Source organism: Pistacia vera, unplaced genomic scaffold, assembly GCF_008641045.1.
Source record: "Pistacia vera cultivar Batoury unplaced genomic scaffold, PisVer_v2 Contig1212, whole genome shotgun sequence".
Taxonomy (NCBI): domain Eukaryota; kingdom Viridiplantae; phylum Streptophyta; class Magnoliopsida; order Sapindales; family Anacardiaceae; genus Pistacia; species Pistacia vera.
Window position 1 is genome coordinate 95,594 of NW_022195263.1, and position 25,471 is coordinate 121,064.

At 35.2% G+C, this 25,471-nt stretch overlaps 2 protein-coding genes across 3 annotated transcripts; one reads left to right on the forward strand and one right to left on the reverse strand.

Annotated features, from left to right (window-relative positions):
* Positions 1-6,629: 6,629 nt before the first annotated feature.
* LOC116114111 lies at positions 6,630-9,090 on the reverse strand. 2 transcript variants are annotated; one of them, XM_031400274.1, is made up of 4 exons: positions 8,948-9,090; positions 8,767-8,849; positions 8,574-8,664; positions 6,630-6,947 (listed from the first exon to the last, which is right to left on the reverse strand). In XM_031400274.1, the coding sequence occupies exons 1-4, from the start codon at positions 8,974-8,976 to the stop codon at positions 6,917-6,919; spliced, it is 234 nt and encodes a 77-aa protein (XP_031256134.1). In that variant the 5' UTR covers positions 8,977-9,090; the 3' UTR covers positions 6,630-6,916. The 2 variants fall into 2 exon arrangements, with proteins under 2 accessions (XP_031256134.1, XP_031256128.1); XM_031400268.1 differs by lacking the exon at positions 6,630-6,947 and adding an exon at positions 7,337-7,473.
* An 11,381-nt stretch (positions 9,091-20,471) lies between these two features.
* Positions 20,472-23,035, forward strand: LOC116114060 (GTP-binding nuclear protein Ran-3-like). The gene is made up of 8 exons (XM_031400217.1): positions 20,472-20,662; positions 20,813-20,882; positions 21,227-21,283; positions 21,383-21,500; positions 22,007-22,096; positions 22,204-22,383; positions 22,470-22,547; positions 22,822-23,035. Exons 1-8 carry the CDS (start codon positions 20,660-20,662, stop codon positions 22,889-22,891), a joined length of 666 nt encoding a protein of 221 aa, XP_031256077.1. The 5' UTR covers positions 20,472-20,659; the 3' UTR covers positions 22,892-23,035.
* Positions 23,036-25,471: the final 2,436 nt, after the last annotated feature.

A 25,471-nucleotide genomic window follows, 5' to 3' on the forward strand; every position in this document is an offset into this window, starting at 1 on the left:
GCTTCAGATAATCGTCAAAAAATTGTTTTGAGAACAGAGCTTTTCTAGAGCAAGAATAACAAACTGATAAATTTCACCAAGAGAAGTGGATCCAAGTGGTTTGTTCTGGGACTGCATAAGCTTGGTTGCTTCACGACTTAAGGATTCAGGAGTTGATGCCAAAAAGGCTTGCTTCATGTTAGGATCATCCATACCCCTAAGTATATGATATCGTTTTACCATCTCTTTGTAATGCCTGTCAATATCTTTCTTTTTTAGAACAGCATCGCATCTTAAAATATTATTCTCTGACCTGGTTCTCATAAAGGTAAGGTAATCCACAGAATTTATCATACAGAAGATACAGAGCTTGGTTAATATCTAGCATTTGGATGAACAAATTTTGTCTATACTCCTAAAGACTTATCCACCAATCACAGAGAATGCCACCAAATCTAGCTGTAAACTGTGCAAGTACAGTGGAGACTTGGGCATTAGGTTTCAGCATCTCAGCTTATAACCAGGCCTGAAATTCATACATTCGAGTTCTCTATTTGTGTGGAGGAAGATCATCGACGGTAAAAGTGTAGAGCTGTGCTGAAGCTGTATAAGAGTCACGTTCAGCCGTAGTATGACAAGATTGTCGATAAATAGGCGGAGAGTCTGGAATGGAATCATCATCTTCAGGTATCTCATCATCGACCTCAGAAACAATAGGTGGTCTTGACGATTCAAGTTGATAGGTCATCAGTTGGGGAGAAACATTAGGATGTTGATCAGAAGTATTACTGTTAGAGTCAAAGCCACTTTCAAATGATTCATCAGTCGAAGGTATATCGGCTTCTAATTCTGATTGAAAGGTAGATAGAGAATCTTGAAAAATACCCGAAGCAAGAGATGGGATTTTCTGAAGAGTCAGGATTAGTAGAAGGTTGGTGGTCTTCCATCATCATTATGTGCATTGGAGCCTTATCCTTAGATAAAGGATGATGAGGCTTAGGACATGGAGGATCTGAGTGACTGGAAGAGAAAGAGTCAAGAATATCAGCGGATGGGGTCTGCGGTCTAGCAGAATACTTTTCTCGCTTCTTTTGTTCTCGTTCCAGCTTGAGCTTTTCATCACGTTCTTTACGGAGCTTGGCATATAACTGTTCAGTGTTGTCAAAAGCTTGAACAGCACCAGAAGGTATATGAGGTGAGACCAAAGGTTGGCTACTTTTTGGGAAAGGGGAAAAAGAGGATTGTGGCCATGATGTTGTGGAGTCAAAAGGGTTTGGTACCAATGACATTTCAGGGAAAGTGTGTGGTTGTCTGAGTTTTTGCTTAAGATATTCCTGCTGAAGCAAAGCCATTTGGGTTTTTAATGACTTCATTTCTACTTCCTTCTGGAGAAACTAAGCTGAGTAGCCATGAGAGGTGCTGACAATGTGCATTAATTCCTAATGGAGCTGATCAATCCGGTTTTGGAGATGATTCAATTTGTTTTTGTAGCTGAGAAATCAGCATAGTTTGGTTCTGAGACTGAGAGTCTACCTGATGAGCTACCAAATCCAGTTTTTGTTCAATTCTGGTAATGGTTTTGTTTTGGGCTAAAGCATTTTTAGTCTGCTGATTGAGAACTGCTTCAGCTTGGGAGAGTTTGGGCGTAGATCCATCAGACTGTATTACTTTGGAAGGAACTACTTTTGGTTATTGAGTAGCGGTTTCCTGAAGAGAAGGAAAATCTGTGTCATAATTGAAATGTTATCCTATCTTTGTGGGCTCAGGGGATTAGATCATCATAACGGACTGAACAGATAGAGTATGAGCAAGGGGTGAATGGGTTGGTTTATTTTCTTTGGCAATCCATCTGAGAGACTGTTGATAACATAGTAAATGTTGTTTGAAGTAAGGTGATTTAGCAGGTTTGGATAGTTTTAAAGGTGATTTGGGTTTAGGTTTTGGAGGGATGTCCCATGAGGGATTAATGGATGGTGAATCTTTCCTGGCTGGTGGAGAATATTTGACATAATAGTCAAATTTACCAGATGGTTGACCAAGAAGACCAACTTTAGGATCATGGTCTTCAAATCGGGACTAAAGATCTGTTTGACTGCAGTGAGCTATCTATTTTTTCTGTCTGAAATAGTTTCATCTTGGAAGATAATACTCATCTATTTCCCAAATAGGATCATCACGGCATTCCAACCATTGGCAGTCAAGATCAAATGGAGTATGACCAGTGACTGGATCATATTGATGATAGACAGGAGCACCAGTTATTGAAATGAATGAATGGAAAGTCCAGGTTCCCGTACTGCTGTAGTGGGTCTGACCGAAGTAATCATGAATTGAGTTTGTCGAAAACTCAAAGGTGGAGCACTGGGAGTTGCTGGAGGCTTAAATCTGATAGTTGTTGTTCCGTCACTGTTATCATGCATGGTAAATTCTGTAGAAACCACCGGAGTTTCTTTTTCATTAAGAGACTTGTAACTCGTCACCCAAGAGTCGGGTAACAATTTAATCAAATCACCTCTGGAAATTTGCTTGGGAATATTGATGCAGTGAGGAGTATTCTGAGAGTCAACAGTAAGGAGCAGTGTATCAATAGTTGTAGGGATAGCGAGATCAAGAGCATGGTCTTGGATTCGCCAAACCATTTGGTAATGCAAAGTAGCTGCAATACTCCATGGATTTAAATCTGTACCAACGACCTGTAATTGAACTTTAAGAGCCTTTGAGCAATGAACATCAGAGAGGGACATGTTGAAATGAGGAAATAGTGTTATAATGACTGTCCCATCATTCAAAGTTGTATGTGCTGTCCTTATACAAGCATGTTGATATTGGACAAATCTGGTGTCCAATAAAGTAATTCGAACAGAGACTGGGAGTCCTTTTCTTCCATGATAAGATAGGGCGAGCCGGATAGCGCCAAAGTGTACATGAGATTATCCTTCACGGATCCATTGAGTAATGGATTCTTGAGGGATTTACAAAGTAACATATTGTTCTTGGGTTGTGGCTGGAATTTGACACTTGTCAAAAGTACTAGTCTGGACATACTCTTTGACTAGCTTTCTAGAAGGTCTGACAAGAGTTTTAAAGGTTTTAGACAAAGAAGACGAAGACTTGGAAAAGGCTGTATAAGGATTTACAATGGGAGGGATAGTGTCTTGGAATTTTTTTATTTTCTGGGATATAAGATATTTCATACAATCTGTCTACCTTAGAAGAAGATCTAGATAAGCTAGTATTTGTCGGAGCAGTAGACATAGATAAAGCTAAAGAGGATTCCATGTGCGTAAGTTCAACCTCTTGGATGTGTAATATCACCTCAAATGACAAGGATAACGCAAGACCCAAAAATTAAACATAAAATAAAACATAACTTCTTAAACAAAGAAATAAAACATAACTTCTTAAACAAAGCCAAAACTTAAAGGAGCTAATATCCGAGGGGAGGTAATCCTCCGCACACGCAGAGATTGGAATCCATAAGCGGTTTGGCTCTGATACCACAAGGTATGAACCAACAAGGTAGCATATCAAAGGTCACACCAACACCATTGCAGATTATTTATCCAGACCCAAACTGAAACAACTTGGTTTCATGAACCCTAGATCCAAACCTTTTCCATATTTCATGTTCCAACCATTAACCCAGTCTAGTTCCTGTTCATCATCTTCTTCACCAAACCATACTCCAGACGTCCCTCTTGAATTCGATGACCTTGTTCGAATGCATACCATTGATGAAAATGCTACTACCCTCATGTTTTCTTACCAACTTCAATGCATTGAAAAATGTGGTCAATCCATGTATGATATGTTAGGGGTCTATCCAGATTATCCCTTTTCAAAAATCTTTTGTTTACCTCTAGGTCTTGATATCATATTTCCAGAAGAATTATTATGGTTCATTTGGTATATGTTACACCAATATAACATTGCCATTCAATTCCCAATCCATCATATGTTGAAAATAATTTCCCAATATCAGTCAACCTCAACCCCTGAATTACACTCTTTGATGACTTTTCTCCGATGGTTCAAAACACTAGACAAATGGAAATCTGTGTTTGCTCACCAACTTGCTCGGTACAAAGGTCCTATGTCTACCAAAATAGCATAGTCTATAATGTTTTTTCACAGACATCACTCCATCAGATCTGATGGCCTATATTTTTCACAGCATCAAGTCACATTTCATCGGTCTTATCCATATGACCTCGTCCATAATATGTTTGATCATCCTGTTGAGACTAGATCAATTCAAAAAATCATTTTTGAAAAAAATCAGATCATTCTAGATGCACTATGGCTATCCTTTCACGATGATGCTCCGTGGGAACTCTTTCCTCTAGACTACACTGAGAAATTACTCCAAGCCAAACAGACATGTATACGTTCCATCAATGCTCAATTCGATGACAATTCAACTTATCCAGAATGGTGGTACCCGGACTCACAGCCAGATACTGTGCAGAAAGAAGAGCTTCAGCAGTCTCGTAATTACTACCTCCATAAATTCAGGGGACAATAATACACGCATGCACCAAATACATCTGTAAAGCCAACATCTCAGATTCCAGACATTTCTTCGGAGACTCATCCAAATACATCTCCCTGATAAATCCCTGCTGACTGGATACAATCAATGGGTTGTCTCGACTTTCAGGATGAAGACTCGTGGCACGTTACCAATTTGTCAGACGATTAACAACCCGCGTGTGCTAAAATAAATAGTTGTGTTCTTTATGTAAAATAGGGGTGGACTAAATGGTAATTTGCCATCTCAATGTAATATCTCTCGTATCCTTTATAAAAAGTCAAGAATTGTAGGCTACTTAATGTAAAAAAAAAAAAAAAAAAAAAGTCCAAAAGGTTAGTCTTGAATTTAATGACTCATTTATGAGTAGTTGTATCCCTTGTATCTATAAATAAAGCCTTTTACCTTCTCGGGGAGGAGGAGGAACTTTGTACAACTTTTGTTTATTTCTCTCACTTTTCTCTTCCATATTTTCTGTACACTTCCATGCTTTCTCTACACATCTTTACTATAATTCTTCCATGTTTCTTTCATATTTCTAACTTTCCCTCAACCTCAAAGATGTTGTAATACTCTGATAATATTATAGATAGCAAAAGATCTCATATATGTTTTTAATTTATGTTTTTTAATATGTTTAATATTTATGTTTTCATTTATATTCTTGTTCTTCATTTTTGTACATGTTCTTCATTTATGTTTATGTTCTCCATTTATGTTGTTGTTTAATATTCACTAGCCTTTTTAAATGATGTTAGAAGCTGTGTGGGTGTACGTATGTGTGGGATAAAATGAGGGTCTTGACCATCATTTCAACCGATCGTTGTATTGATTGGTTCCGCTTAGGTCAGCTATTATAATTTTCCACACGCATAAACTTTATGATTTTCTGAGAGTATCTCTAAGGTCTAGTAACCCTTGTGGTAGAAAACCTCACATAACTACACAAAAATGATAGTATGGGACGTATAATAGAGGATTGCAAGAAAAGAAAGAAAAAGAAAAGAATTATAAGTGAATTTTAATATACTTAAAATAAATTTGATTGAATATTTGTCCCTACCAACCAATAATGGAGGTGTTTGCCTGAAATTCAAAGAGTAACAGGAAATGATTTTGAGATTAATCAAGGTGGTGGAAAATGTTTGGTTTATTTATTTCAATGGGGAAGTGTGTCCCCCATAAAGATAGTCATTATCCTAAAATTGTCTCTGTTCAATATTGAAAAATACATAAGCAGAGTTCTGAAATGTACTGATTATGAAAGCTGGAAATATAGACTAACATGTAAAAAGTGCGAGGAAATAGTGAAAGTGATCCTGGAGGATAAACGGTTCAATCAATTTAAATTGATGGACAGCCGATTTTGTTTTTAGTTTATTTGTATCTTTCCTTAATTCATTATTGCATTACAATTTCATTGTTAAGAAATCGCTCTCAGTAAATGTAGATTATCTCTATCCTTCCTACTATTCGCTCATCTTGATTAACCAATAATCAGTTCACTGCTTAATACTATCTTCAATAGATAACAATGCCGACTTGATGAAAGAAGCATCGCCCTCTATGAGCCTCAAGGTCGGCTGTTTCTTACACACACAAAAATATGCAAGCTCCCAAACAGACAACTTATATTATACCTGCGACCTTTTTTTTTTATTTTTTATTCGGCCATGATATAAATAGGCTGCACAAGCCATCAGTGAAATCTCCAAGGCTAAAAACTACACTCAGGCTGAACTGTTGCTATTATGTGAATTTATGAATGTCCTAATTATGGCAAGCCATCAAGTGTACCATTAAAACAGATAATTGAACTAAATTTCACTCTAGTGTCAATATTCCTCAAGTCAATAGTATAAAACAACAGCAGTGCTAATCTTACAAAAAAGCCTACAAAGGAGGCATACAAAGTTAACCTCCACCCTTCGTCTTCATCATTTCTCTCTCTCTCTCTTTCTCTTTTTCCGTTTTTCTTTTGTTTTTTCCTTCACTTTGTAAGTTTCTTTGTAGACTTCTTTGTAAAGATAGATTTATTGATAAAACAATACAGCACGTCTATAACTCATAATCATAAACTGTAATGAAAACAGAGTATTTAATTTAAATGGAAAAAAGAAAAGGTTAATCATTTGTTACCTCATTGCATGTAATAAGCTAATTGCAACAATCAGTTCCATATCATTCCTTATTCCCCACACACATACACACGAAAATAAAAAAAAAAGGGCCTTCAATAATAAAGTTACAAGATTACAAGATACCTATCATCCCAGAATTACAGTATCTAATCTGTCCTAAGCCATTGAAGGTATTACCAGATTGTCAAGCTGCAAATATTCGCAATTAAAAAAAATGTTGTAGAATTGAAGTAAACAACCACATTTCTCCTCTAACCAATCCACCTCACTTGCTCTCAACATCATAAAGATCCGTTCTGAAAATTCATTAAGGAAAAGCCAACATAGTACTGAAAGAGGAAAGAAAGAAAATAAACGGCGAGAATTTTTATGAACACAACACCATATTAAGGTCTTTTTGTTGTTTTCTTTTAAAAAAAAAAAAATGGAGGAAAGACAATCTTCTACCAGCATCTTGCATGAGTGAATCTTGATCTGTCGAAAGTACATTTTACGAATCTAATCCATGATACCCAGCACAAAGCAAGGAATAATTTCACGTTTGAGAAATAATAAATGCATAAAGATGTGCCAGAGGTGGCACACAAAATCATGGGGTAGGTTACAAAGAAGCACCAAAAGAAACATAAGAAAATATAGGTATATAATACAAGAGAAGTCAATATATATGTGAAATCAAATATAGAGCCAGAAAATACTTATCAGAGTTAAAAAACCAAGAAACAAGCTCCTCTAACCCACAGCTTTTAGCTCCATGAATGAATGCTCTTTCAAAGGCTTAAGTGAAGGAGGAAGACAAAGAACTGAAATTTACTTTCATGTCTACTTTCATTAGGGGCAACGATGAAGAGAGTTTGATTAGAACCAAATTACTTATCTCATTCATTGCATTAATAAATATGCAGAAAAAGCAAGCAATATAAAATCGTTGGTACCAAAATGCATACTAACGGTTTACGAGAAAAGTAAGAATTTTCTTTCAAAGCACATAACAGTCAGGTATGCCATTGCCATGATTCTGGTTAGTATAGTTTATGAGCACATCTCTGACTCTCACATTTTTAATACTTTCAGACCCATTTTGTGCACCCAATGACTAAAATCCTATTAAACGCTAAAGACCCTAAATGCCAACTTCAGAGGATAAATCCAAAGAGAGATGGACATGCTACTGGTAAATCAAAAAAAAATAATAATAATAAAATAAAAATAAAAATCTCTTAAAGGAACAAAAAGAGAAAGAAAAAAGAAAAGGAGATATGAGTTTAAAAAAACAAATTCCCTAACCACCCTCACTGTCTTCCTGTACCTGCTCTTGACAAGAAATGATGTTACTAAAACAAATCTTCATTGACATGTATCCGCCAATTGCTCATAGGTAAGATCTTACTAATTTGCCGAAGCTACAAAAAACCTACTCTACTCAAAAAGCATATACTGTGAAACAATAAACCATCATCTCTTAAATTCAAGCGTAAATTCTCATGTCCTACAAACGAAGTATGTAAAGAAACAGCATAGACATGAACTCATTTAACAACACTCAATGAGGATTACATGTTTCGAATATCCAATTTTACAATATTTTTACAAATGCAACACATGAAAAACAGAAAGGGCAAATATTTCCATCTAAACAACCAATATACATTTTCATAGAGGCTAGATAAAATACAAAAAAATTATGGATGAAAACCTTTTTAATAATAACAAAACATGCAACATCAAGTCACATAAAAAATATGCAAGGGTCAAACCACATAAAAGGAACACGAATCTCCCATTTCAATATACAATATGAGCACAATAAAAAGTATATGCAATGGTTCTACAATAATTCATGTATTAAAATTCAATCAATAAAAAAAAAGGTAAAAATCAAATTGCACAACGCACAGACTATAGAAGAGAATAAAGGATACACCAGATAAAATCCATGAGCAAATGCACCAACCAACACACCAGTAAACAACCGGTCCCTTAGAACTGGCTTCCTCCTCAATGAGATTCGAACTAAAACAAAGAATCAAATATGCACATAAAAATTAAAATTATTGACAAAATCAATATAATGAACATAACAAAATTATCTTAAAAAACAAAAATTAACCTTACTTAAAGGAAGAATAGGAGCGTATATAAGAGGAATCAAGAACTTGATCGGAGCTCCTTTATTTTGTTTCCTAATAACAGCCTCCCTTCATAGATATAATAGAAAAAAATGAGTTGAATTTGCATGATGAATAATAGTCAATAAATACAGAAAAAAAAAAATATTGCGTTTCGGAATACTCACTGCTTATATGGATCGGATGTCGAAGCCATGGCGTGCTCTGAAGATCAGAATAGATCTATGAGAATTCGATCAGAAGAGAGTGAATTGTTGAAGGTTACAAATTCAAGTTGGCTTTGAATAGCTGCAGCTGCCTACACTCTTTCGAAGCCGTGCTTTTATCACGGGGATGCCAAATCCTGGTGGGCCTGGGCGGTACCCGACTAACCCGCCGAAGCAGAAGGGCGGGTATACCCGAACTCGCTTCAATTGTAATATTGTAAAATAAATTGTTTTATTTTATTGTTAATTATGTACATAACCAGACATGAGTTTCTTAAGTTGCGTGGGTATGTTTACTCAATGTTTTTGAAATAGATTGTAAACAAAATTATTTTAAAAAAATAAACAAATTAGATTAAGACGTATAATTATTAAATTATACAAATTTTAAAGTAAATATAAATTTTATATATATACAAAATTGCGTTAGATAAAATTAATAATTATACCTGTATAATTATTAATATCAATTATAGGTAGATGTCATTAGATCATTCATCCAACTTAAGAAAATTATATGAATATTATATGGTTTAATTATATTTTCAAGATCATAATCTTATACAATTAATATTATTTTTGCAGACATGTCGATATTCTATGTCAGTTAGGGGTGTTCAAAAGCGGTTAACCGAACCGGATTTTCAGTTCGGGAAAATTTTCGAACCAAACCGGTCTTAGGGAAAACCGGTTAACCGTTTTAAAAAAAGCGGTTAACTGGTTTTGAACTGGTTTTCCTTTTTTTTTTATAAATTTTTTTTTTAATTTTATCCTAAATTAAATTGTAAATATAGACAATGCATTGGAAACTAAGAAAAAAAATTTAGGTTGGGATTTTAGATTGAGTGAATTAGGGATTTATTTTAGTTTAGGTTATTATTTATTTATTGAATATATATATATATTTGAAAAACCGGCTTTCGGTTAACCGTTTCTAATTTCTCCCGAACCGAAAATTTGATTTTTTGAACCGTAACCGAACCGTTTTTTTGGTTAACCAGTTTTTCGGTTCGGTTAGCAGTTCGGTTTGGTTTTTGCATTTTTTTTAACACCCCTAACGTCAGTATTTTATAGTGAATCGTGTATGATATTTAAGATCACCTGAATATTATCAAAATTAACTATTTAAACTTAAAATTTATATGACCTTGTGCAATTTCTGTAACTTATATTCATTTTCAAGTTGCATTGCTCGGGTATTTTTTATTTTTACATTATTGTTGGTTTTTTGTGTTTTAAATATATATTTTCTATATTGAAGTTCATTTTATATTTAATTGATAATTAAAAAATCAATAAATAAAATATCCACAAATTGAGCTCAAAGTTTATATCATCATGGTTCTTCTCAAATATGTCATCATTTGAAATCTGCAACCAAAGTTTAAAACTTTGTCAAGAAAAGTAAAAAAATTTACAGGATAACCCACTGGGTATTATTGATAAGTCTATAAATAAATCAGAGAAAGAGAAACCTTGTTTAAAAATATGAACTTTTAAGCAAGAGACTTGCATTGCCAAAGAAAAAAACCGATTTTGATTGTTGAGAAGAGAAAATGAATTATTATTATTTTAGAAATTAAAAAAAAAATTAAGAATGTTGAGAAAAGAACTCACATAAAAAGCAACAACTCCAACAGTACAATCTGAAGGCAACTTAATTGAAGCATTGAAGAAGCTATAAAGATAAATATCCTGTGACACAAATCTATTTGCTGTAATTAGAATTAACCACCACTTATAGCAAAAAAAGCATCTGATGATACAATCCTAAAGAAAGACGATAATTGTAAAACCCATGAAACCCACAAATCAAACAACAAAATCAATCCAAAAATCAACAAAAAGAGATAGAACAAATACAATTAAAACCACATATCAATATTAGTTTTCATTTGTCATCACTAAAATTGAATTTGTTTTATTTGTGTGATGATAAAATAAATGGTTCGGCAGCAAATCTATAGTTATCCTAATTCATCGTATAATGTATCAAATTAAATCCATATCTTTCTAGTTTCCAAGGATTCAAACTGCTCATCAATTGGATTTTTATTGAGTAAGTTATAGACAATCTATTACTGACTGTTCAGTCAAAATCGAGAAACTGGGGAAACCAAAATGTGTGTGATGATAAAATGAATGGTTCGTAAATAGGGCTACATTTATCCAAATTGAGCGTATAGTGTATCAAATTAAAGAGCATATGTCTAGTTTCTAAATATTCAAACCTCTCATCAATTAAAATTTTATTGAGCAAGTTATGACAATTTTATTACTGATTGTTTAGTGGAAATCGAGAAACAGATGAAACCAAAATGTGTATGATGATAAAAGGGATGGTTCAGAAGTGGGGCTACAATCATCCAAATTAAACGTATAATATATCAATTTAAAGCCCTGTCGGTCTAGATTCTAAAAATGCAAACGTCTCATCAATTGGATTTTAATTGAGCAAGTTATGGTCAATTTACTACTGACTGTTCAGTGAAAGTCGAAATATGTGTGATGATGAAAGGAATTGTTCAGCAGTGGGGTTATGGTTATTTAAATTAAGCGTATAATATATCAAATTAAAGCATTGTCTATCTAGTTTCTAAAGATTCAATCCTCTCATCAATTTGATTTTTATTGAGCAAGTTATGATCAATTTACTACTGATTGTTCAGTGGAAACAGAAATGCGTGTCTTAAATATCAACAAAAGAGATAGAACAACTTGTTATATCCAACAACAACTTGTTTTCGATATATGTATGTAACATAAAAAAATATCAACAAAAGAGATAGAACAAATACAATTAAAACTGCATGTCAATATTTGTTTTTCTTTGTCATTACTAAAATTGACTTGGTTTTATGTGTGGTGATAAAATGAATGGTTCGGCCGCATGTCTATAGTTATCCAAATTCATCATATAATATATCAAAGTAAAGATCTATATTTCTAGTTTCCAAAGATTCAAACTGCTCATCAATTGAATTTTTATGGAGTAAGTTATGGTCAATTTACTACTGATTGCTTTGTGGAAATCGGAAACAGGGAAAGCCAAAATGTGTGTGACGATAAAAGGAATGGTTCATCCGTGAGGCTAAACTTATCTAAATTAAGTGTATAATATATAAAATTAAAGCTCTATCTATCTAGTTTCTAAATATTCAAACCTCTCATCAATTGGAGTTTTATTGAGCAAGTTATGGTCAATTTACTACTGACTGTTCGGTGAAAACCGAAATGTGTGTGATGATAATAGGAATGGTTCGGCAGTGGGGTTACAGTTATCCAAATTAAGCATACAGTATATCCAATTAAATACCTATCTGTCTAGTTTTTAAATATTCAAACCGATCATCAATTGAATTTTTATTGAGAAAGTTATGATCAATTTAGTACTAACTGTTCAGTGGAAATCGAGAAACGGGGGAAACTGAAATGTGTGTGATGATAAAAGAAATAGTTTGATAGTGGGGCTACAGTTATCCAAATTAAGCATATAATATATCATTTAAAGCCATATCTGTCTAGTTTCTAAAAATGCAAACCTCTTATCAATTGGATTTTTATTGAGCAAGTTATAGTCAATTTACTACTGACTATTAAGTGGAAGTCAAAATGTGTGTGATGATGAAAGAAATGGTTCGGTAGTGGGGCTATAGTTATCCAAATTAAGTGTATAATATATCAAATTAAAGCACTGTCTCATTTCTAAAGATTCAATCCTCCCATCAATTGGATTTTTATTGAGCAAATTATGGTCAATTAACTACTGATTGTTTAGTTGAAACCAAAATGCTTGTGATGATAAAACGAATGGTTTACTTGACTCAAATTTAAGGGATTATCATATTATGACTGATAAGAAATATCAAATAACACCTATTAATTGGAGAATGGAATCAGCCAAAATTAATTCATTTAACATATATACTCGCACATCATTCATATAACAAATTAAAATACATGAATGTTTTTAGAGAAAACATATTCAACACAAATGAACTGTTTCTACTAATATAAATATGACACGTACTTGCACTTTGGTTGACAATAGGATCATCCTCGATTTGATCTTAGTAAAGTACATGAACATTTTCTTGAAAACAAACATAACAAAATTTAATCGATCTTTATGTTAAGATTGTTAAGGAACAATCATTCATTCATATAAAAATTGTTACCTGAAAACGAAATCAACAAAAGTTAATTAATCTTCATATTAAAATTGCTAAGGAATAAGCTTATCGTTTGGTAGGACTAACACAATTAATCATTCAAATAGATTGATCGAACAAAAACAATCATTCAACCAAATAATAACCGTTAAAATAGTTATGAGATATACTTACAATTTCGTACTAAAATAGTTAGAAGATATACTTATAGTTCAAAAGAACGAATCAACATAAGAACTCATTTGACAATGTCAATCGAACATCCTTCCTTTATTCAATGTCAATTCATGAATTTTTGACATATAAATAACAATAAAAACATAAATAAATAAAAAATCATTGATTAATAAAATCATGTAGAATAGAAGTATTATTGATACAAACTAACATGACCTATAAACAATTAACAAAAGACCAGATGTATTATTGATACCAACTAACATATTCCGATAATACACAACTGAATATATTTCCCTTTTATAACCCCTTATTTAGACATTTCGAATACTAACACAATTAAATACGAAAAAATGTTTGCAATATCACTATAATGCACTTATATAATTTTTAATAAACATGTATGCTTTTACTACCAATGCAATGCACTTATATAATCTAATCTTTATATCTATTTATTTAAACTTTGGAATACCAGTGCAACAATCTATGTTGTTTACATCATCATCAATAAAATTCAATCACATGCAATCACAAATCCAATGTGTCATTATGGTTAGACCTTTAGAATGTCAATGCAATGCACTTATATAATTTGTATTATTATTAATTATTAATACAACCAATGCAATGTACCTATGTAATTCAATCTTTATGACTATTTATTTAGACTTTGGAATACCAATGTGGCAATTAATATTGTCTACATCATCACCAATAAAATTCAACCACATGACTATCACAAATCCAAAGTGTCATTATGGTTAGACCTTTAGAATGCTAATGCAATGCACATGTATTATTATTATTATTATTATTATTATTATTATTATTATTATAGATAGAACGATAAATATCAATTCAACATATCAAAATAGAGCAATTTGATTGATTTGTTAATCCAATGTGTCAAAATGGAACAATTCTGAAGTTTCCAAAATGTATCACATGTCGATCAACCATATAGGTATTCTGGTTTATATATATATGTATATATGTATCTATATTTCTATTTTTTATACTTATAACCATTATTTTATTTTTATTAAATGTTTAGTTTCCCTTAACCCCTAATTCTGACAACTAAAACTCGAAAAACACTCCATTTAGTTTTCAGTCAAGTAAAATATTTAAAAAAGGAGTTTTAAAACCTAAAATAAGAAATACTATTGGTTCATATGATTTTAATAAGATAAACTCCTAATTCATAAATTGTAATTTTAATCATTCTTAGAAATATTAATATTAATTGTTATGACTAAGAAATCAAAGGCTGACGTGGAGTTGCGTGGCGAAACGTGGCCTGCTCCCGTCAGAATGGTAAGCGCACGTCAGGCCTGCCAAACGCCCTGGTGCTCCCACGTGTCCACTAACCTACTCCAAATCGCGTGAAATCGGCTTGGAAAATGGGTAATGGGACGTAAAATCAGATTAGGTCCTGACAATCACACCAACCCAAGGATTTAGTGATGATTACGCACTTTCAACTGGCTATAAGAGAAGGAAGACCCCTTCATTAGGGGGATTCGACAATTATACATAAAAACTCTCTCTCTCTCTTGTAAACAACACATTTACTTTTTTCTAAATCTTATGTAAGTCAGTCCGCTGTTGCGACCTGACCCACATTATCAATATTAATACAAATCAGTGGACGTAGGACTTGCTACCTTAGCATCCGAACCACTTTAAAAGCTCCCACAGCATTTATTTCGTATTGAAAATCCATATTCACGTGCGTTCCTTGTCCAATCAACGTTGCGCACGCGTCGATTGGTTGGTGCCTAAACCGTGCATCAACAGTTTGGAGCTAGAACGAGGGCTGATTTAGTGTCTACCCTTCATCAGGAGAATCTTCGACCCCCTGGTCCCACAGCTACAAATGGCCCGCCAATCTGAACCTGAGCAAGTCAACCAGTGTGCTGAAGGAGTCCCCCTAGCCCAGAGGGATGCCCCTTCCAACGTACCTCCAGTTTCGCAAAATGCTGCGGGGAATATCCTGGCAGCTCCGCAACTCAACCCTGCCATCAGAAGCTACCTGGAGAGGTTCGACAATACTCTCCAGACGGTCAACCAGAGGCTGGACTGTTTGGACCAAGGCATGTCTTCTACGACAGCCGGGGTGGTACAACCGCCAAAGACGCCTGTAGGTCGCGCGAAAGCGCGACAAATGGCAATAGCCCGTGCCGCGAGCACTGCAGCGCGTAGGCGCAAGGGTAAGCAAGTGGCAAAAAGTAAGCCTACGGGCTCCCAAGGACCAGCGAACACAAAAGGTGCCCCGAGCAGGGTATCAGCAAAGCTGAGACTCGGCGAAAAAGTGAATCCCGAGCTGTCCCATGCCACGTCGCAGGCAAACCCAAGCAAAAATGCTGGGCGCGATGATTCCTATCACCACCAGCAGAACGACCCCGATCGTTATCATACGGGTGGCCCCCACACCTCACGGGGCGGTTCGTACCACCGCGAGGGACGTAGGACTTGCTACCTTAGCATCCGAACCACTTTAAAAGCTCCCATAGCATTTATTTCGTATTGAAAATCCATATTCACGTGCGTTCCTTGTCCAATCAACGTTGCGCACGTGTCAATTGGTTGGTGCCTAAACCGCGCATCAACATTAATAATGCTGTGTAATTTACATATCTTTTTTTTTTTTTTTAATTGATGCTATCTATCTCCACCTTTATATTATTATATCTCTTTTATCATTTTTTTTTTCCGAATCTCAGTATTACCCTCTTATAAAACGAATATCTTAGACAAATTAAAAATAATAATTGTAATCAAGATATGCATTTATTATAGAAATTCTAATTTCCATTCTAAATCATAAAACCTTATTTCTTTTATCAATATTTTCAATGCCTCCTTCATTATTTTGATTTTTGACTTCAACTTGTTTTCCCTTTTTATTTATTTATCTATTTTTAATCAAAAAACCAAAAAACTGTGCTACTATATTTGTCTTTTTTATTGATGACCGGAGTTTAAACCAGCTTATACGCATCTCAACTATTCCCCTGAGATCTTGGAATTATCGGTCGGATAATGACTCTAGTGACTACCCTTATTAGTAACCTAAAAGAGACTTGAATCTCTATCGAATCACTCAGTCATCTAGAGGAGTTTGTTACTATATTTTTCAATGATGTTAAGATTAGTTAAATTGTTTTGTAACTTCAATATTTATGTCAAACTTTTCCAAACTTACATATAGTGTTAAAAAAATATTTGATTATTAAAAAAAATCTATTTCATAATTAAAATAGGCACAATAGTTTTCAATAACAAGATTTCATGAAATAAAAAAAAAATGTGATTGTTATCAAAATTATATAAAATAAGTGTTCAAAAAATATAAGACAAATTATTAAAAATAATTTTTGAAATATATGGAGTTTATTAAGATATTTAAAAAAAAAAATTTAATGGAGTTTTTCTAAAGTGAAGTTTAAAAAGACAAAATGGAGAGGGCAAACAGCATCACTACAAAAAAATATCATGCTTGAAATTTAATGCTAAATGACATGAATTATTTAAATCTGTTCTAAAAATGTCATACTTGAAGGTCTTAAAAAAAAAATCTAGTCTATTGAAGGTTTTCAAAAGTAGGCAATTCTAACTTTTGAATGGTGATACTTATACCACAATTGTTCCCTTACTTCCGTAGTAGATTCGATTGTATCATGTACGGTACACTGGAAGAAGACTTTTTTTTTTTTTTTTATTCCGATACTTATTCAGTGGTGGGGAGATATGTGTTATGCCTCAAAAATCATGCTTGTGTCAGTCTAATAAATGTGTTGTCAAGCTCATATCTCCTCAAAGATATTCACACCAACTCTATCTCATTTCAAAGAGATGAATGGACGAGAGCCTTCCATGTGTCAAGGCAACTTGCAAAACACTCATTACATTGAGTGCAAAGGTGTATAAATGGGCACTCATCTTCCCGAAGAAGGAGGCTGGGCTGAGATTTGAGCTTCATTTCATTCTCTCTCTGTAAACACTATATTTCTTCATCTTTGTATGCCTTATGGGCAATATCATAGAAATAGTCAGAGATCAATAAAATAACAGTGGATGTAGGAGTCGCTTGTTACATCCAAATCACTATAAAAACCCATCTTGCCAATCTTTTATTTATGTTTTTTGCAACATATATAATATCAGCTCCAGATTCAAATCTCATGGATTCATCACGTGTGATTCCTAAGTCCGCTTAGCGCTTCTCACGTGCGAGTCATTGACGTCCAAAGTCAAGCATCAACAGTTTGGTGGCCCATGCAGGTCCGATTCTCAAGCCTGCGTCCAAGTTCCCTGATGGCGTGCTCAAATCTCAAACCTGCGTCAGAATTCTGCAATCGTGTGGCCAGATCGCAGATCGCACATGTTAGAATTCTCCAATCGCGTGGCTAGATCGCACGCGTCAAAGTTCTCCGATCGAGTGGCCATATCGTAGATCACACACGTTAGAATTCTCCTATCGCGTGGCCAGATCACAGATCGCACGCATCAAGATTCTCCAACCACGTGGCCAGATCACAGATCGCACGCATCAAGATTCTCCAGCCACGTGGCCAGATCGCATATTGCACGCATCAGAGTTCTCCAATCACGTGGCCAGATCGCACGCCCATGCCTTCTTGATCCTCGACTTCAGATCGCTGATCTTTAGCTTCAAATCACGTGTTCAGATCGCTGATCACACGCTGAGATCGCTGATCTCTTATGCTATTAGGTAGAGCTCGTTATGATCTCTCAGGTCGAGCTCGTCATGACCTTTTCAGGTCGAGCTCGTTTTGACCTCTAAGATTGAGGTCATTTTTCTCATTGAGGTCGTTTTGACCTTTCAAGTCAAGGTCGTGTTGACCTCTCAGGTTGAGGTTTTTTTGACCTCTTAGGTCGAGCTCGTTATGACCTTTTTAGGTCGAGCTCATTTTGACCTCTCAGATTGAGCTCGTTTTGTTCAATCATGTCGTTTTGACCTCTCAGGTCGAGGTCGTTTTGACCTCAAGTTGAGCTCGTTTTGCTTAGATTGAGTTCATTTTGCTCTCAAGTTGAGCTCGTTTTGCTTATATTAAGCTCGTTATGACCTTTCAAGTCGTGCTCCTAGCAGATTTCAGGTCGAGCTTCTAACAGATTTCAGGTCGAACTCCTAATAGATTTCAGGTCGTGCTTCTACCAGATTTCAGGTCGTTTTCGTAACAGATTTCAGATTTCAGTTCAAGCTCTTCAGTTCGAGACTGTAGCCATTCAGATCAAAGACTTGAGTTTCTGAAGCGCGATTACGCATTTAAAAAACTGGGGGGCTTCTGTTATGCCTCAAAAGTCACACTTATGTCAGCCTAATAAATGTGCTGCCAAGCCCATATCTCCTCAAAGATATTCACACCAACTATATCTCATTTCAAAGAGATAAATGGACGAGAGTCTTCCATGTGTCAAGGCAACTTGCAAAACACTCATTACATTGAGTACAAAGGTGTATAAATCGGCACTCCTCTTCCCGAAGAAGGAGGTTGGGTTGAGATTTGAGCTTCATTTCATTCTCTCTCTGTAAACACTGTATTTCTTCATCTTTGTATGCCTTACAGGTAATATCATAGAAATAGTCAGAGATCAATAAAATAATAGTGGATGTAGGAGTCGCTTATTACATCCGAACCACTATAAAAACCTCTCTTGCCAATCTTTTATTTATGTTTTCTGCAACATATATAATCTCAGCTCCATATTCAAATCTCATGGATCCATCATATGTGATTCCTAAGTCCGCTTAGTGCTTCTCACGTGCGAGTCGTTGGCGTCCAAAATCAAGCGTCAACAATATGTATTACACTGGTGTTTATATATTTTAACATTTTGCATTCATTTATCCATCCTTCTGTTATATCTATATTATATTCTATATATTTATTAAGTATTAATTCTTAAATTACATATTAATATAGCTCAACATTTAAGTATAAATCTTAATTTTTTATTAAATATCTAATCACCTTTTCTAATATTTTGTTGAACAAAAATTATGTTTTAAGTAGTAATGTGTTCTTAAAAATTAGACTATTATAGCTTAATTACTTAAAAAATGATTTAGTATTTAATTGAATACTAATTTCTCATTTAATTTGCTAGATTGCATTCATCTTAAATTATAAATGCTCGAATTAAAATAAGACTTCATCAATGAAAATGTTTAAAATAACACACGTGGATTGTTTCAGTTTTGGGAATACTACTTTTAGTATTCCCAAAAAAGTTAAACAGTAAAATACCCAAAAACTCAGATTTTTTGGAATACTACTCCCAATATTATTCAACTTTTTTAAACCCCTTAAGTTTGATAATTTAATTAAATACCCCTAAATATTTTTTTAAAAATTACAAAAACACCCCAATAATTCATATTTACCAGATTCCGGCCATCACTGTCGGAAAATGGCCGGAATCTGTTAGGATGGTGCACTACCGGCTGAATCGATCTAGCATTTTTCAGTCAGATCCACGGTGGATCTGGCCGGAAAAGGCCAGATCTAAGGCCAAAGATCTGGCCGTTGACGGCCAGATCTTTGGCCGTAACTGTTTATAACGACGGCCAACAAACGGTCATCGTTGATGGTCAACGACGACCGTTTGTTGGCCGTCGTTGACGAGAAAATATGGCCAGATCTGGCCGTTGACGGCCAGATCTGGCCGTAGATCTGGCCTTTGTCGGCCAGATCCACCGTGGATCTGGCCAGCAAAGGCCATATCGGCGCACGACCGGCAAGATCCAGCTGGTCATGCGCCAATACGGTGAACCCAGCCACCCTCCGGCGGTGGTGGCCGACTGTCCGTATTTGACATTGGGTTGGGGGTGTTTTTGTTAACTTTTAAGATTTTATTATAGGGGGTGTTTTGTAAATAAATAAATATAGGGGATATTTTATAATTTATAAATCCTACATCGTAATACCCGCTCAATTCAATTTTTTTTAAACTTTTCCTAAAACCTCCAAATTTTAAACCAAACGAGCCATAATAATCAATTAGGATGCGTTTGAAATTTGAAAAGAGCTTAAAAACAAAGCGGAGCGGAAAGAAGTGCGTAAATCTGAGGCAAAGAAAGATCTGACGGTCAAAGATGTTCTAGAACAAAGATGAATCACTAAAATGTAATTTAATCCAATGGTTGGTAGAGTTGCGTCAACTTAAAGCCACGCTGAATCCTCAATTCAAATCGCTCTCTCTTATAAGCCCGTTCTTATCGCCGTCTTCACCGTCTATCATTTCTCTGCTCACACCACAAACTCGCTTTCTCGCAGTCCCTCGCCCTTTACTAATGGTAAATCCCTCTCTCATTATTTTTCCTCCTCGATCTTCTAGCGAGACGCTAGCTTTTGTTTAACAATTTCAGATCTTGATATATTGTTTTCGAAATTTGTAGTTAGGTTTATTCACTGGAGCTTTATTTGTTTATTTATTGTTTTTTCAGGCTTTGCCAAATCAGCAGACTGTAGACTACCCGAGCTTCAAGCTTGTAATCGTCGGTGATGGAGGCACTGGTAAATTTACGGATTAATAACTTGTTTTCTGATTCGTGTTCCTTTTTTTTTTTTTCTTTTTTTTTCACTAATATCGCAACATTTTTATTCGTGAGGAGACTGCAATGAAGAAATATAATGTGTAACTTAAGAGACATGAAGCTTCGTGTTAACAGTTAAAGGACATATATACTTTTATTGTTTGAATTATTTTCGAAGTAGTTTTAAGGAGAAGTGATTGTCCGCTTGGAACTATTTCCCATTTATTTATTTATTTTATGTTAGGCGCGTTGTTTTAGTGATTGATAGTTTATGTTCTTAAGTGTCGTGTTTTGGGCTTGACTGAGTGTTTGAAAATGGTGTAGGAAAGACTACTTTTGTCAAGAGGCATTTGACAGGGGAGTTTGAGAAGAAATATGAACGTAAGTGTTTCTGGAGAAGGATTGATTATTGTGTTCCGTTTTTAATTACTTGATATATTTGTATTGATTTATATTTATTTCTTTAATTGCATTACGTAGCAACCATTGGTGTGGAGGTTCATCCATTGGATTTCTTTACAAATTGCGGGAAAATCCGTTTCTACTGCTGGGACACTGCCGGGCAAGAGAAATTTGGTGGGCTCAGAGATGGCTACTAGTGAGTGAATATAGGAGCTATTGACCTTATTGAAGCATTATGTTTTAAAATTAGATCTCATCAGTCGGATGATTTGAAATGTAATCTATCATGAAAATCTTATTAGCAGATTGTTGAGCGGATTCTGCGTGTCACCATGACCGTCTGACAACAGTGCAGCTTATGTAACTTTAATCTTTGCTTTTAACTGTTTCTCTGATTCCTAGCCAGGGATAAGACAAATGTATAAGGGAACTAAGAATGAACTGAACTTTATATGGGAAAGACCTGTTTCTGCTTTAGCTTAAGTGGGAAAAAATATGTGCTATGGTTGGGGTTAGATTTAGATTCAAATGGTACCAATCATAGATACAGGCGTTTAATGTTAGTATTTACGTATCCTTATAGAATAATATCCTTCAGTTTGAATGAAGGATTTCCTTTCCGTTTTTTGATTCTAATGCTAGTGGTGTGGGCTTAGTTGGACCTCCTGTCTTTTATTAACAGTTTTCCATCCTCATATGCAGCATCCATGGGCAATGTGCCATCATTATGTTTGATGTTACTGCCCGCTTGACATACAAGAATGTTCCTACGTGGCATCGCGATCTGTGCCGGTGTGTTTAAATGAAGTTTACCTTCTTTGTTTTAACTTCAGCTTTTCTTAGGTTTGTTTTGCTGTTGCATCTGTGATTGGTTTAACATTGTGTCATTTGAATGATAGGGTGTGTGAAAATATACCTATTGTTCTCTGTGGAAACAAGGTTGATGTGAAGAACAGGCAAGTCAAGGCAAAGCAGGTCACATTCCACAGGAAGAAGAATCTGCAGTACTATGAGATCTCTGCCAAGAGCAACTACAATTTTGAGAAACCTTTCTTGTACCTTGCCAGGAAGCTTGCCGGGTAATACTATAATGTCCTAATACTTTGTGGTATGCATGTGTTGTTAATAATACTTGACATTGATGATGGTGTTTTGATGACTCTAGGGACCCTAATATTCACTTTGTCGAGTCTCCTGCTCTTGCTCCTCCAGAAGTACACATAGACTTGGCTGCACAGCAACAGTAAGTGAACTTATCTTAGTGCTTGCAATCTTTTAGTTTTGAATTTATGGATTCTTCTCGTGTCTGAACAATTTGTGGCCGCTAGTACCCCTTATTTCATGGATCCTTTTTAGCCAGTCAGCTGGCACCTACTGTGCAATTTTTCAATTTAATTGAAATAATTAAAAGTACTTTCTACATCAATTGGTTCTTATCAAAGCAGGTTTTAATTTTTAGCCATAATTTAAAGTTGTTTATTCCTTTTGCCTGACTGTTGTATTTTTGTTTCCCTTAGGCATGAAGCCGAGCTTGCTGCAGCAGCTAGTCAGCCTCTTCCTGATGATGATGATGACGCATTTGAGTAGAGGGCAGTTGCTGGTGTGGCACAACCATATGTGCTTCTTTTTAAGCCCCCTTGACCTTGTATTAGCGTTTATCATTTGAAAATATTTGCAACATTTATATGGCAGGATTTAGTAATGGGAATGTAGTAGTTAGGTCTTCCTCCATATATTGTTGGAATGTGTTTTCTTGCTGGTTATACTTGCTATTGGATTATATTTTGGTGTTGTCGATTATGCTTTCTAAATACATTTAATGCATAGTTCTATATGTTCGAACTTGAATCTCTTAGTATAGTTGTCGCGCACATACAGTCAAAACTTGGCACAATTGCAAATCCATGGGACTGTAGGGTAAATTGAGTGATTAAATGTGTGAGGACTGACGACGAGCATTAATGTAAGGCACATTTTATGCTTGTATAGAGGCAAGGTTCCCTCCAATGAACTAGTTTCACATGGAATCTCATTTCTCTAGCTGGAAAATGCTTTATCAGTTTTAAATTTTAATGACGAGAAAGAAAGTGTTATATAGAGAGTTCTTTAGGGCCTTGGGCCTCGGGGAAGAAAGTCATAAAATATTGAATTAGTTCTACGTTTGGTATGGTTTTCCAGAGACTATTGAAAAAGGCAGAGTTTGTATTGAGTTTACTGTAAGTAATCGAATGAGCATTTAAAGTCCCTCTGGCAGAAGAAAGGACATGACCAAATCCTGGTGTTAATCTTTCGTACTTCAATTGTGTAATTGATTTGTAACAATAAATGATGGGTCAAATACTTACATGAGCGGCCCATCATCATGGTTCAAACATACTGATTTATCTTAATCCTCATTAAATGGACCGACTTTAACAATAGGAAATGCAATGATTCCTATATACGCTAGGCTTTCATCTCCATCTCCTAGGAGCCCTTGTTGAAGTTAAAAGAATATTAAAGCAGGAAGTAGGAAGAAGGAAAGTGGTAACATATAAGCCTAAAAGTGAGATGTGGATTTGGCAATAGCAATGGCAATAGCAATGGCTCCCAAAGTACAGCACTAGGTTAATGATTCAACATCTGAAGATTCTAAACTTTAGCAGGAGTCACGAGAAATGGACAATTCAATAGGGGTCTGAGAAGTGTCTGACATTTACCAAACTTTTAATCATGCTCTATACTTACTCACCTCAGCCTTTTTATGATTAATTGCAGTTTATTTAAATGTCATGTGAAATCCAGATGGCATAAGTAGATGGGCTCTGACTGTTACTGGTACATTACATTCACACCCACTTGCCCGTGTCTGAGGAACCCAATACGCGCTCCCGGTCGCCTTTACTTAGCCCCAAAGGCGAAGGAGTTGTCATTTTCTGTGTCGGTTCTAAGCATAGTGAAATATTTTGGTTGAGTGAGTCGTGGATTGCAGGCAACTGTTGCCGCCCACTAAACTCCACATCATTCCAACCAATTAGTGGGGTAAATGAAAGCTGGTCTTAGCCATTGCCAGCATGTTTACACAAGGTGGGGTGCCTTCTAAAAGACAATGTCCTAATTTTCAGGGGCTCATTGCCCTAGCCCAAGGCCCCATTTTTATACATCTTCTGTTTATAAGCTATTGGGTATCCACTGTCGGTGGATGGTCGGATCCCAGTTCCACTTCCTTTGCTTCCCCTTCCAATTCCTATTCTCTTCAATCCTTGTGTTTCTGCATTGCTATGTCGACCCTTCTTTTTTGGTGTATTGGCTATTCTTTCTTTCTTTTTCTTTCATCATAACTCTGTTTTTTGTCTTTCCACTTTGTTATGTATCACGCATTAGTGTAACAATTTATGCATCCATATATATATCTTTCATCATATCTAATCTTAGTCTTATATCAAAATAAAACAGCTGTAAATGGGTCACATCACATCTATATGCAACTTTCTTTAATCAAAATCGTATGGGTCAGAATTCATTTTTGGTAAAATTTTGACAGTTTATTAATTAAGGTTTTACATATTGTTGTATGTGATTTTTCCATCAAACTCGGAGCATCGCGAGGATATAGTTTGACCAAGAACCAGCTCGACTCCACTGATTGTTCGACCCAGCATAAACTCGTCGAGCTATAGCTCAACTCAGCAAAAGCTAGTTGTGAACAGTCTGAGTGATCGTTTAACCAATTCCCAGATAACTTCAAATCTCAGATATCTCAGGAATGATCAAATTGACAATAATCTTTGTGCAATTACAATGCCCAATCGCAAGAATATCGGAGTTACATTTCAATTTAATTGTAATCTCTTTATTTTCGCTCTCTCTTTTGTACAAACTCTGAATATAAACCCCCTTAAACTATGAGGAAAGGGTTGGAAAACATTCCTGGAATTACTATTGTGAGCTCTTATAGCAAATACATAGAACAGTGGATGTAGGCTTAAGAGTTCATCTCGCTGAACCACTTTAAAATCCTTTTTGCCATTTACTTTATTGCATTCATTATCCATTCATTGCTGGTTATCCATAATCACGCACATACCAGTTCCGATCTTGCCAAGGTCGATCGATTTGCGCTAGTTGGTGCAGATTACTGTATCAATATTTTGGCGCTAGAAGGAGGGCCTTCGCCAATATCTCAGA

Excerpts from the sequence above, each read along its gene's own strand:
- LOC116114111 (XM_031400268.1), bottom strand. The coding sequence starts at position 8,976 with ATGGCTTCGACATCCGATCCATATAAGCA. Across the intron at positions 8,850-8,947 it reads ACATCCGATCCATATAAGCA|GGAGGCTGTTATTAGGAAAC; the intron begins GTGAGTATTCCG and ends ATATCTATGAAG. Across the intron at positions 8,665-8,766 it reads CGCTCCTATTCTTCCTTTAA|TTCGAATCTCATTGAGGAGG; the intron begins GTAAGGTTAATT and ends TCTTTGTTTTAG.
- LOC116114060 (XM_031400217.1), top strand. Across the intron at positions 20,883-21,226 it reads CGTCGGTGATGGAGGCACTG|GAAAGACTACTTTTGTCAAG; the intron begins GTAAATTTACGG and ends AAAATGGTGTAG. Across the intron at positions 21,284-21,382 it reads GTTTGAGAAGAAATATGAAC|CAACCATTGGTGTGGAGGTT; the intron begins GTAAGTGTTTCT and ends TGCATTACGTAG.